Source organism: Arthrobotrys flagrans (genome assembly GCF_004000055.1).
Source record: "Arthrobotrys flagrans strain CBS H-5679 chromosome Unknown unitig_3, whole genome shotgun sequence".
Classification (NCBI taxonomy): domain Eukaryota; kingdom Fungi; phylum Ascomycota; class Orbiliomycetes; order Orbiliales; family Orbiliaceae; genus Arthrobotrys; species Arthrobotrys flagrans.
In genome coordinates, this window is record NW_027137547.1 from 4,749,423 (window position 1) to 4,761,516 (window position 12,094).

General features: G+C 47.3%; 6 protein-coding genes across 6 annotated transcripts; 4 read left to right on the top strand and 2 right to left on the bottom strand.

Annotated features, from left to right (window-relative positions):
• Positions 1–170: 170 nt before the first annotated feature.
• Positions 171–1,449, bottom strand: DFL_002778 (uncharacterized protein; the record flags this gene model as incomplete). Its single annotated transcript, XM_067631615.1, has 2 exons — positions 171–1,108; positions 1,164–1,449. The coding sequence occupies 2 exons, from the start codon at positions 1,447–1,449 to the stop codon at positions 171–173; spliced, it is 1,224 nt and encodes a 407-aa protein (XP_067494144.1).
• Positions 1,450–1,823: 374 nt separating this feature from the next.
• DFL_002779 (uncharacterized protein) lies at positions 1,824–3,012 on the top strand (the record flags this gene model as incomplete). The annotated part of the gene is made up of 6 exons (XM_067631616.1): positions 1,824–1,848; positions 1,922–1,953; positions 2,007–2,350; positions 2,410–2,545; positions 2,605–2,843; positions 2,904–3,012. The coding sequence occupies 6 exons, from the start codon at positions 1,824–1,826 to the stop codon at positions 3,010–3,012; spliced, it is 885 nt and encodes a 294-aa protein (XP_067494145.1).
• A 72-nt stretch (positions 3,013–3,084) lies between these two features.
• Positions 3,085–3,622, bottom strand: DFL_002780 (uncharacterized protein; the record flags this gene model as incomplete). The annotated part of the gene is made up of 3 exons (XM_067631618.1): positions 3,085–3,307; positions 3,382–3,488; positions 3,575–3,622. 3 exons carry the CDS (start codon positions 3,620–3,622, stop codon positions 3,085–3,087), a joined length of 378 nt encoding a protein of 125 aa, XP_067494146.1.
• Positions 3,623–4,844: 1,222 nt separating this feature from the next.
• On the top strand, positions 4,845–5,286 carry DFL_002781 (uncharacterized protein; the record flags this gene model as incomplete). The annotated part of the gene is made up of 2 exons (XM_067631619.1): positions 4,845–5,179; positions 5,262–5,286. 2 exons carry the CDS (start codon positions 4,845–4,847, stop codon positions 5,284–5,286), a joined length of 360 nt encoding a protein of 119 aa, XP_067494147.1.
• Positions 5,287–6,422: 1,136 nt separating this feature from the next.
• On the top strand, positions 6,423–7,981 carry DFL_002782 (uncharacterized protein; the record flags this gene model as incomplete). Its single annotated transcript, XM_067631620.1, has 2 exons — positions 6,423–6,646; positions 6,724–7,981. 2 exons carry the CDS (start codon positions 6,423–6,425, stop codon positions 7,979–7,981), a joined length of 1,482 nt encoding a protein of 493 aa, XP_067494148.1.
• A 464-nt stretch (positions 7,982–8,445) lies between these two features.
• DFL_002783 (uncharacterized protein) lies at positions 8,446–10,992 on the top strand (the record flags this gene model as incomplete). Its single annotated transcript, XM_067631621.1, has 1 exon — positions 8,446–10,992. The coding sequence occupies one exon, from the start codon at positions 8,446–8,448 to the stop codon at positions 10,990–10,992; it is 2,547 nt and encodes an 848-aa protein (XP_067494149.1).
• Positions 10,993–12,094: the final 1,102 nt, after the last annotated feature.

The following is a 12,094-nucleotide window of genomic DNA, read 5'->3' on the forward strand; positions in this document are numbered from 1 at the left end:
GTGACTTCGATCGGTCTCTTTCTCTTCTTCTGCTGTGGTTCCGGGCTGGAATTAATATCTGTAACTTCAATCGATCTCTTCCGCTTCATTCTCACTCCGCTCTTCATAGTTGTAAGTTTAGGAAACATGTGACCGTGGCGTAGAGGCCGGCGTTGCTGGGGAGGGGCACTCTACTCTCCCTCCGTCAACAATCCAACCTGCTCTTGTATCCGCTCATCTTCCTCTGGCAATAAGTCTCTAAATTTCACCTCCGCAATATCTGCCTTATTCGCCTCACTATCATCCACATCCTTCGTTCTCATCGGCCTCAAAATATTCCTCTGGAAAATCGGCGAGAAGAAGGCTCCTTTTCGTTGGTCGTCGTCTTTGCCTCCTCGCATTACGAGGACTACCTCGCGATAAGTATCTTTCATAACTTCCGGTGGGACGACGTATTCGTATGCCCTGAGGCGCTTGAAGCGGTAGAATTTGCGACCTTCAGCTGAGGTGTGGGTGTAGTCTTCGTTTGATGTATCAACATCATCATATTTTCTCTTCACCGCCCTGGAGACATTCTTGCCATCTGGGAGGTAGTAATGAAACTTCGAGTCTTCGGGTGCGCCATCGTCGTTCCAAGGTCGAAGGAGAGCATAATCTAACCCTGGATCTCGAGTATCGGACTGAGCAACTGGATTTGTGGATAGCTTGACGATAACGTAGCCGAGACCGTCGGGGTGAGCTTCGAGATCCGGGAGGACTGGCCACGAGTTTACTGCCTTCAAATTTGACTTTGTGGGATGTTTCGGCATAGCCCAGGTTTTACCTGATGGCGGATTGGCGACATCAAAGCCTTTGATGATAGCTTGTAACATAGCAACGGGATCATTGGTTGTGTTTTTGATAGTACGCTTTGCGTGTTTTGTGATGCTTTCGATGAGTTCGCGGGAGGTTGTGGATTGGAAGGTGGAGCGAGAGGCTTCGTTGGCGATGTATTCTGTACGGCGAAGGAAGGATACGCCGGCTTTAGCATGGCTAGGTTTTCCAAGAGCGGAGATGGGACGGAGCAGAAGTTGATCGCTCGGGTGGACTTTGGGTTGGACGTCTGGGGCTTTGAGAGCGGCATAGGCGACTGGAAGGCGATATTAGCAGTTGAGCAATACAATTGGTTTTTTGACAATTCATACGTGGGAGTTGAGATGAGAAGACATCTGGGCCAAACGGTAATAAGTCGATTGGCATTCCTAGTTCTGAGTCTACTTCGATATTGAGAGGTTGTTCTCGCACCAACCTCGAGGCAAAATTGGCGCTTGTGTATTCTGTTGCAGCATTGTTTGGAATCTCGAGGAGCTTAGGAGGTTGCGGAGGGGCTGGGAGATGGTTCTGATATCGTATTCGGGTGATGAAGTCTTGGTGGTATTTGCGCTCCTGGCCGCTCGGCCTCCCCGATGAGGAGGCGGGCCTCGATGCCATTGTGAGATCGAGATGAGTGACGGAAGTAAGATAGAGTGTAGTTGAGGACGGATCACGTAGTTATGAATTCGATGAGGTCTAGCGATATGATGATGGCGATGGCGATGGCGATGATCGGTTGGAGAAGGATGTTAGGTGATGATACGGATCGAGTTGAGGTGAAGATGGCTGAGGCTAGAATTCGTAGGAGTCGAACGCGACTTTGGGCTGCTGGGGACTTTCTTGGCGTCGGCAACTCAAAGCTGGCTTCAAGCTCCAACGACACCATCAAGCTTCAGATTACCACATAACCAGTCGCGGATTTCAGGCACTCGGACTCGACATCATACGACTATATTTTGGAGGTTAACATATCAACGTTATAAGAATTCACAATGGATCCATTCTCGGGGGAAGGAGGTACGGCTATTGATACTCGGGGAATAAGATAGTACGGATACTAGTATACTCGAGCTGGGCTAACGATCAATAGAGCTTCTCAACATCCACAATGCCTTCTTCCAGGTACGTTCCAAGCCATATACTAGTCGCCTATACTCTAGCTAACTCGGAGATAGGGCCAATATGACAAAGTAGTCGAGTTCGACACCAAACCCCTTTCCGCGAGCAACCAACTCCCCGCCAGAATCTTCCAGCTCCGAGCTCGGATAGCCCAGGGTGAATTCGAAGAGGTGCTTGCAGAACTAGAGGGGGAGGAGGAACCAGAGCTTGCTGCTATTAGAGCTCTTGCTAAGTTTAATACGGAGGAGCTGGAAACTGCAATCGAAGAGGTTGAGGAACTGGCCAAGTCGTCAGGGGATAATGCGACGGTACAGGTTGTTGGCGGCATCGTACTACAAAGGGCGGGGAAGACAGACGAGGCTTTGGCGCTGCTAAGCCAGCATCAAGGAAATCTTGAGGCGTATGTCTCCGGACGTCGAAAAGGTGTATGGGGATGGTTTACGCTGACATGGTATTTAGTGTTTCGATAATCGTTCAGATCCGATTAGCCCAGAACAGGACAGATCTCGCGATCAAGGAAGTCACAACGGCGAAGAAGTGGGCACAAGACAGCCTCGTCATCAATATCGCAGAGGCTTGGGTTGGCCTGAGAGTGGTACGGGAGCCGATTTCATAAAATCTCAATGGATGTTACTTACGAAAGTGGAACTTTAGGGTGGTGACAAGTACCAACAGTCGTACTACGTCTTCGAAGAATTAGCACAAGCTCCGTCTACATCAAGCACAAGGTCGCTGGTCGGCCAGGCGATCTCGGAGTTACATCTCGGCAGGCTCCCGGAAGCAGAGGTCGCCCTTCAACAAGCCCTCACAAAGGACAAGGGTGACATCGCGGCTCTCGCTAATAAGATTGTATTGACCGCATTGACTGGCGGTGATACTACAGTAGATATAAGGTACGATACCAGGACTTCCAAGAATTCGTAGCTAGTCGTACTAATGACATACTCAAATAGTGCTCTCGAAACTCAAGATCCCAGCCACTCAATGGTCCTAGATATCGCGGAGAAGAACGAACTATTCGACAAGGCAGCCTCAAAGTATACCGCCAAAGTATCCGCCTAGTTCTATAGATGATGTCTTTGCTTCAAAAAGTATGTCTATATTTAGTAGTTCAAATTATTACATGATTCGATCTCAGGATTCCAGTGACCTCCTCCGGTGGTCTTTCTCAGCCTTCTCCTCTGCTTTTGCGAGTTTATAAGCTACTTGCTCGCCTGCTTCCTTGGGTGTCCTTGTTTTAAGTTGAAGAGCATGAATGCCACCTTCTTCGCTCATCTCGTCCTTCAAGAGGGCATATATGCTTCTATGGCGGGCCATTTGAGTCTGTTTCTCGAAGGCCTCCGAAACGATTTCTAGTCTATCAAAAGTATTAGAAGAAGGCTCATAAATCTGGATAATACATATTCACTAGGGTAGCGAGAAGAAACGTACCTGAAATGGGTTTCTTTAGAAGTAACGCCTTGCATGGGAGCATGATGAGCATGCTTGTGAGAGTCATTATAGATTTGCAAAGAAATCGGATTTAAAGTCTCGGTGATCTATTAGATAGTGCCATCAAATCTCTTAGCTTCGCCTCGTCTCAATTTTTTTGTGAGTCGCTCTACAAGCTTTGGAAGAAAGGTACCTTTCGACGAATAACATCCTCCATCGGAGTCGGCGATGAGGCTGCCATGGTTGAGAGCAGCCTGCGAAGCCTGATCATACCGGTATTGGATTTTTAGTGAAAACGCTGTCGACGAGCCTGAGCCAATACAATGCAATGTTCGGCTGAATAGCGAGCACGAGCAGTGGATGACCCTGCACCTGAGGCTGGTCTGGCTGGTCTGCCAAGCCACGAATAAAAGTTGACGCCACGTGATATAACACAAAACCTCTTGTGTTGTGGAACCACTTTTGCAAAAGTCATGTGATTCAGGCACAGTTTATATGAAGGGTACTTGGACTACTTTGGTTGTTTCGGCCAATGGAAATTCAGGCACACCTCGCTTGGAGTCAAAGACGACATATTTTGAACGCAAAGTTCGGTGGAAACCAAAAATTTTGAAAAAGTGTATTTTGTTTGAAAAAAATTGAAAGTTGAATTTTTTAAAACAACAGAGGGTTCTTCCAGTTGAGGCAAGTGGAATTGTGGAGATTTTCCAAAACATAATCAAAGATGCAAAGATTGCACAGCGCTGGAGGCGATTCGGCTTTTAGTTATGAGGAATTGGAAAAAGACGACAATAGTCCGACTCATCCCTTTGGGGGTGGCTTTTTGGAGAGCCGGCTGGACGTAACGGCATCCATATTCAATAGAGGAACGCCAGGAGGAGGCGAAGCTGTTGGAAGAAAAGGAGGAGTTCTTCCTCTGGAATTTGATATTGTTTTTAAGGGGTTAGACAGTATGGAAGTTATCATTGGGCAAATGATGGATAGCTCATTGGTACAGTGTAGGTGTTCTCCTGGAGGGCAGAATGAAGATTTGGTGCGACAGTTGAGGGACTGGAGGGATCGGACCCGTGAGGGGCTGGACAAGGCGTTTGGTGGTAAGTGTTTGACACAATTAGACACTAGTTGAATTTTCTAATTCTAAGGCAAATAGGTAGAGTGGCTTCTACTATGGAACAGTTGGTTCAGGCTGCAGGCACTGACGTGAAAAAGGGAAAATGAGAGGTTTGTTTTCCGTCATGATGCAAAGAGTTTTTCTTGCAAAGAGTCATGATGTAAAGAGTTTTCTTTCTTTTTCAAATTGTGGTGGACCCAGACAGGATGGCAAAACGCCCTTATTCAATACCTGGAGCGGGACGCCTTCCTGCTATCTTTCGCTTATAGCGCTCGACCGTTATATGATATTAGCCCAAGGCCTTTCAACTCCCGGGTCAGGTGAAGCTTGGCTGGTATTTTATTGTATCACAATGGCCGCTTTCAAACTCTTTACAAAATTAGCACCAAAGCCATTGAAATCGAAAGAGAAAAATAAACCGCAATCCAACCCTACAGTAGTACCTAAAAGATATGACCAACAGTTGCAATTGCCACCGGGGAGAAGTATATTCGATGTGTTCCCGAACGAGATTATCATTGCAATTATCGAACATATGCCGGTGAGAGATAAGGATAGTTTCTCTCGATGCTCGACATTCTGTTACAAATTATCTTTTCCACTCCGTAGGAGTCTTGTCCTTACTCCGGAATCAATCGAGAAGTTCCAAGATGGTGGTGTCTGCCAGCACCTTCGTGGGCTCATTCAGTAGGTTTTAAGATAAAGGACGAGCAATACTCGCCACTACCAAAGACTTAAGTTTTACATTAACATATCATTTTCACAATAGATCTATACGATTTGGAGACATCTAGGTCAAGGGCATCAGACAAATGCCCCGCGCGAACGACATTGACGAGGCTTTTCGAGACATCGAGATCGACTTCGATACTCTCGTCGCAACTATTCGGATCTTTATGACGGACCCATTATTGGTGTGCGACCGATTGGGTTCCGCCAGCAGATCCATCATACTCAGATTTTATCGCCAGAGAATCAAGAATTCCTAGGGGAAGAACAAAACAACTTCACAATAAACAACGTTATGAGCGAAACCGTAAGTATTGACAGAAGCAAGAATAGTGGCGCACAATTTACCCATGCCTATGGAATCATTTGTAGATTCGCGGTTTGAAAACACTGCATTTTATTACCTCCCATTGGCATTCACGCCCAAGTTCGAAAAATTGCGTATAGGAACCGAAAGGCGTCAAGGTCAAGGTTACGAAGGCAAAGGCTGGTTTGGCCATTGACTCCTCGGTGTCGCTTTATCACGAGTTAAAGATCTTCGAATCATAAATTCTCATCTGGAAAAGGAAGATATCAGAAATCTGGTCGTACAGATCCCACATTTACGGCACTTGGGTTTTCAAACTATCGAACGTATTCCTCTTTTTCTAACGATTGAGGGCTATGCTCCAATAGGAAAATTAAGGAAATTGGAATATGTGAGGTTACCATGGCCTTCTCCTCGCAGATCCGGTTCGATACCTGCATGCCTGATAGTGGATTAGACCGCCTTCAAACTGTAGAGCTGCTAGGAAGTCGGTATAGTGCTAGTAGATACGAAAGGACCGACACTGATCTCTAGTTTTCAGTACACATGTGGGGGCGACAACTAAGGCGGCATATGCTGACGGCAAAGGACGTTATTAGTGCTCAGGGTATTTATATTGATAGACCGTCCTTTTCGTATTATCCCATTCATCCATCTTTTTCCTCTTCTCTTTTCAATGTGTATAGTCGATAATTTTCTTTTTTTTATTCTAAAAATTCGCCCATTGGGTATTAATATTGCATGCATCAGGTATAGCGTAGCTGCCAGCAGGTTCATGGGGTTTGTCCAGTTAACTTGCCCGGTCGCAGCTGCGACCAAACCATTAACCCGCAAACACGGCGCTGTACGCTGGCGGCCTTGCCTTCTCACTATCATATCTTCTCATGATGCAAAATGGACCCCAAGAAAAGCATACTCGATGTATTCCCAGTCGAAATTACCATCTTGATTGCCAAGTACATGACGCGTAGCGCCCGCGAGAACTTCTCTCGATGTTCTGTGCTTTGCTATCAGCTATGCTTCTCGCTGCGATTCAGGCCCAAGATCATTCTGACTCCAGATTCGATTTCGCTGTTCAAGGATGGAGCTATTTGTGAACCAGTTCGCAGGTCCATCCGGTAATATTATAATCTAGCTACGATCTTGATAATTTCTTCCAAGTACCACTAGCTCACCAATGTATTCCCATCCGCAGGTCCATACGATTCCTGTGTCCATATTTTGTGGACCCGAAAATCGGACAACGGAATCATATCGTGAATTTTGCGGACTTCCCCGACCACAGCTTCGAGTTTTTCATTACCCAAATCAGGATCTTTGCATCGTTTTTGAACCTCTTTCCAAATATTCATGAGGTTTATATATACTACCACGTACCTCCCGCCTGCGAGTTTAATGTATACGCTGCTATACTCAAGAGGATATGCATGAGCGGCCGTTCGACTCGTCATACTCTCGAACATCTCGAAATCCAATTCCACAAGAATTCTGCACCAAATATCGACGGTCCGTTTGCATACATCCTGCGCGGTCTTGTAACAGCAATCTACTGGCTTTTCTCTTGGAACAAAAGCACCGCATCCCCTGCACCTGTGTCGTATCAAGATCTTTATTCAGCACTTTCTTCAGAAAACCGGGCGTTCTTGGGGAAGGAGATAAAAGAGGGTGAACTGAAAGAGTTCGGACCGAAATTACCATCGTTGAAGACAGTTACTATATGGGCTCACAGATCGACCACCCTCCTTGATGAAGATGACATTGGAATCTTTGAAAGATCGAGGTTTTACTCTGCATCACTTGCGACTGCACCGAAACTAGATATTTTATGTGTGAAAAACGAGGTTCTACGGGATTTCCAGGATAAAGTTGACGCCTGCCAGATTGAACAGCTGGACGAACAATTAGGTACGAAATTCTGTGATGAAGTGTCATTGATCGAGTATCTAGGCATCACGCATGTACGGCCGGAGATACCAGAGGATCAAATCGCAATGTTATTCGACAGGAAATCTGGGTCGGAGTTTTCACACAACGTTGATCCGGATATCTCACTGTCGGATAAAAACGACAATTCGAATGGGAACGACATCAAATTTAAGAAATTGGGCAGATCTATTTCTCCGAAACAATTGAAGACAGTAGTGGACGGCCTCGCTGGCATCGGGTCGGACCACCTTCCGATTATTGAGGTTGAAGGAGTTAGGTTCCGGGAAGGGCCTTCTGATCTCGTTCGAACTTTCTTTTCGGTGCAAAGAACTGGGAAAGGACTTGGGTTGAAAGTGAAAGGCGCAACTACACCTGCACGATATGTTGGATATCGGACTCGGTATATTGATCCGTATTATGTTGAGAATCCGGCTGCTTATGTCTGTCGTGTCGTGATTATATATGGTTTAATAGTGGTGTTGAGTAAAGTTGTGAGTATTCGGTTGGAGACTTACTTTACGGTCTAACCTCGCGATAATTATAATTAATACTGCATGAAGTTTAGATACCTGCCTCATGAAGTGATCAAGTACATTTGTGCTCGCCTCCGAAATTCTGTATCATGAATTGTGATCGGGGGATGTCCTGGTTTTTCGTTATAGCTTGCACTGGTGTAGCTGTGGCATGGAGTCCATGATCAGGTGTCGGCGTGTGTGTCCCACGCACGGAGCATCCAATTCTAACGGCACATAAAAACAACATTTAAACATCGATATCAACCTCCCCTTCTTGCTTAGGTCAGGATAGTCTTGTGAGATCAGGACTGGGATTCTCAACTACCTATCTGGGTACCTAGCTATCTCCATAAAGCCTCCCGATCTTGAGACGAATCAGCCCCAGATTTGCGACGCGATGCTAGCATTCCATTCATCGAAACGCCATTTATAACCCAGGAGAGTAGCTCGCCGCTACTCCTCGTGCACCACCAATCATGCTCCACGAGCTCTTCCTCATTCTCGCCGGCCACTCATCCCCGCTCTTCACCCCAGAGCTTCCTGACAACTTCCCACTTGTTTCTCCCTCTGAACGAGCCCTTCTCAACGATCTTGCCAGTCTTGGTATTCTTCACCGTCGAATTCGCTACTCCTGCGATCTTATCACGACCCACCACCCCTCCACAGTCGCCCGCGCCGTCGCTTGTGGAATCGTCAACCATCTTCAAAAGTTTCGAACTCAGGTCACCGATACGGAGAGGCTCATCCTTAATCATGACGACCTTCTCGTTGGAGCGTACAATATCGTCCCGTTGGCCAAGATCGTGGCACTGTTTTCTGGCTGGAGGAGGGTTCTTGAGTATATGGAAGGATTGACGAAGTTGATGCTTTTCGGTGAAACCGCTAGGCTTCGTACGCAAGAGGCAGAGGATGATGAAGAGGAAGAAGAGGAGTTGGAGGATGATGTGGAGGAGATTGAAGACGATGATGCATCCGAAATTCTTACACAACGAGGCGTTAAAGGCGCCAAAATTATCGATAGGTTACGGGAGGATATGCATACGGGGTACCCTTCTCTCGAAGAGCTGGTTATCGAATTGTTGAATACGGCGGAATTGGCGTGGCTACGGCAAGTCTCTACATGGGTGCTCTACGGCCGACTACCTACATTCGGAGCCTCTGATTTTATGATTAGAGAGATGGCTACGGATGAAGAGGACGAAGAGGACGACGACTTGGAGGAGACAATGCTTTCTCTGGATTTTGCGCTATCGAGGAGTAATATTCCTAAATTTGTGACCCCTCAGACTGCAAGTTCGATCTTGTTTGTTGGAAGGGCGTTACATCAGATTCGGAGGAAGGGTGGATTGATAAAGGCTGGATCTAAAGCTGTTGCGACAGTCACATCGGAGAAGGTGTTACTGCAGGAACACCTGGCTATTTTACAGGACCTCAAAACACCGCTTAGTCCGGTTTTATTCCAGGCCGCGATTAGCTCGATCCGAGATTCGCTATCGATGAATACACTGCAGTTGCTCTTGCCGACGGAGCAGATATTGGATGTTCTTCACATACTGCGAGAGTTCTATTTACTCGGCCGAGGAGAATTCGCTATTGGATTAGTCGAACAGGCCGACGAAAGTATTCGCAAGCGACTCACGCGACCAGCATTGTTCAAATCGAAGACAGGCACTTCTCTCGGAGCTATCACCGTCAAAGATGGCGAGGTTGGGAATGTTCTCAAACGAACCTGGGCGGCATTATACCTTCGACAAGCAGAAGAACATCACGACGACAGACTCGATCGAGCGAGGGAGGTTCTTTATCTTACTTTGCAGAGCAAAGATGGGAATACTGTTGGGAATACACCGGGAACGGCGCCGATTAAGGTTCCTTTGGTTGTGAAGAATCTGGATAAGACGGCATTTGGGGATTTACTCTTGGGTGTACCGATCAGTCTGGGGTTTAATCTGACATGGCCGTTGGAATTGTTCTTAACTCCACAGGATCTGGAGATATACCAGTATTTGTTTCACTACCTACTTTCGATTCGAAGGGCGCAGATGAAACTACAGGCTTTATGGCAGGCGAGGAGAAATACAGCGGTACAGGGGGTTACTACAAGGCGCAACAGGGAGGACTTGAAAGGGAAGAGGCAGATTTTGGTGAAAAGGGAGAAGAGTCAGAGGCTCGCGTGGGCAACAGCGAATCTTTGTATATTCTTCCTAGAGAGTTTGGGTATTTACTTCCAAGGAAATGTGGTTGATTCTGGATTTGGGGAACTGGAAGGATTGGTTGGGGTCGGGCAAACTGCAGCAGCGGGAGCAGATACAGCAATACCTGGGAGTCCGGCTTCGGGGAAGTTTGGATCTTTCGGAAAGAGAGGAGGCCGTATGGGATCTATCTCTTCCCGACCAAAAACACCACAAAGTCCTCGGACACCGATACTACAATCATTTGCCAGTCCGGTCAGGACAAAGTTTGCAGCACCAGGGTCACCGAAGACCACGAAAGATGGGCTGTCGAGAAGGCCGGAGACGCCAAATACGCCAAAGATTGCGACGGATGCCGAAGACGAGAAGAAGGTTACCAACCCGGAGACTCTGACATTGGCTCATCAGCGGTATTTACGGTATATTTGCCAGCAGACTTTTATCACTGATACGATATTTACGAATCGACTGAGAACGTTGTTGGAGATGTGTGAGATACTTGGTACGCACGTGACGGGCCTTATGAGGGCGAATGAGGTTTTGGATCTGGTGGATGTGGATGATAGCATGGCAGAGGATGGGTTAGAGGAGTTGAATAGGACTTGCGGGGAGATCAGGGGAGTTGTGGGGGGACTTGTGAGAAGATTACATGAGATGGATGAGGAAAGGGATAGATTTGAAGTTACAAGGAAAGGGCAGAAGACAAATCAGAAGAAGGGAGGTGAGAGTCTGAGGGCTGGAGGGGCTGCAGGGTCATTCTTTGAGGGAGCTGGGATAGACAAGCTGCTCATGAAGCTTGATTTCGCGACCTTGAATTTGGGAATACAGTAAATAATTATACCACGAAAGCACTTATATATACCAAATAGTGCCCTACTCTGGATTGATACGACTGTTGATGAGGGTTGTATGTATGATCATGATAGGAGAGCAATGCATTCTATATATCCACTCGAGAGTTCTTATATCCGTCTGGTGGTGGATTTATTAGCCTGGAATTTGTGTTGTCCGGTCGCTGGGAGATGGACGGACATGGGCAAGTGCAGGTGCAAAAGGGCTGTCGGAGCGCTGTGAATTGAACGGCTGTTCCACAAACTCTTCAATTGACTCGAATTAACCGCCGAAAGTCATCATCATCATCATCGCTGACAATCCACTGGCCACCTGCACCTCGTCGCTCGTTCGGAGACCCTCGATAGCCTCAAGATTACTAGACGGGTCCTCTTCTTCCTCGTGCTCGCCGTCGCAATCTCTGTCCTGTTAAATACAGACATAACGGACGGACACTATTCGACACCCCCCGGTCAGCCACGTCGGCCTGCTGCAAACCTGCATCATCGTCCTTTAAACTCCCCGCCTACTTACTAGTTACTGTCGGGGCCCAATCAGACGTCAATTGAACCCGAGCGGTGGTGGTTTCCACGAGACCCTCGGATTCCCAGGCGTCAATATCATACATACTCCGGACAGAGTACATACCTTAGCTTCCTGCCTCCTGCTTCCGCTTGACCGTGGACCCGGGTTGCCGATTGCTCACGCCTGCTCGGAAGGTCTCTCCCACCAATCCAACCTGCATCGGACTCTCCACCCCTATTTAGATCTCACCTTGGTGGTTCCCCCGACATCCATTGTCCGGCTCCGTCTCGAGAGGTGTTCAATTGGTCCATTGAACGGTGCTTATAAGCGGACGAATCATAAGGTCGTGTTTTGGACGACAGAGACGTGGTCGGCGAGAGATATCTCGACTGTCCGAACATTCCATCTCGCCTGATATTTTCTGCACTACACTCCATTGCATTATCACCCCTATCTGCTGACCAAAAGTACCTGACTTCCCGGAGAGCCTACTGCGACATTCAGCCAGATCACGCCCCCCTCCTCTCCCATTCTACCTGTGGGACCTCCCTGCATATTACATACGAGAACTATCATT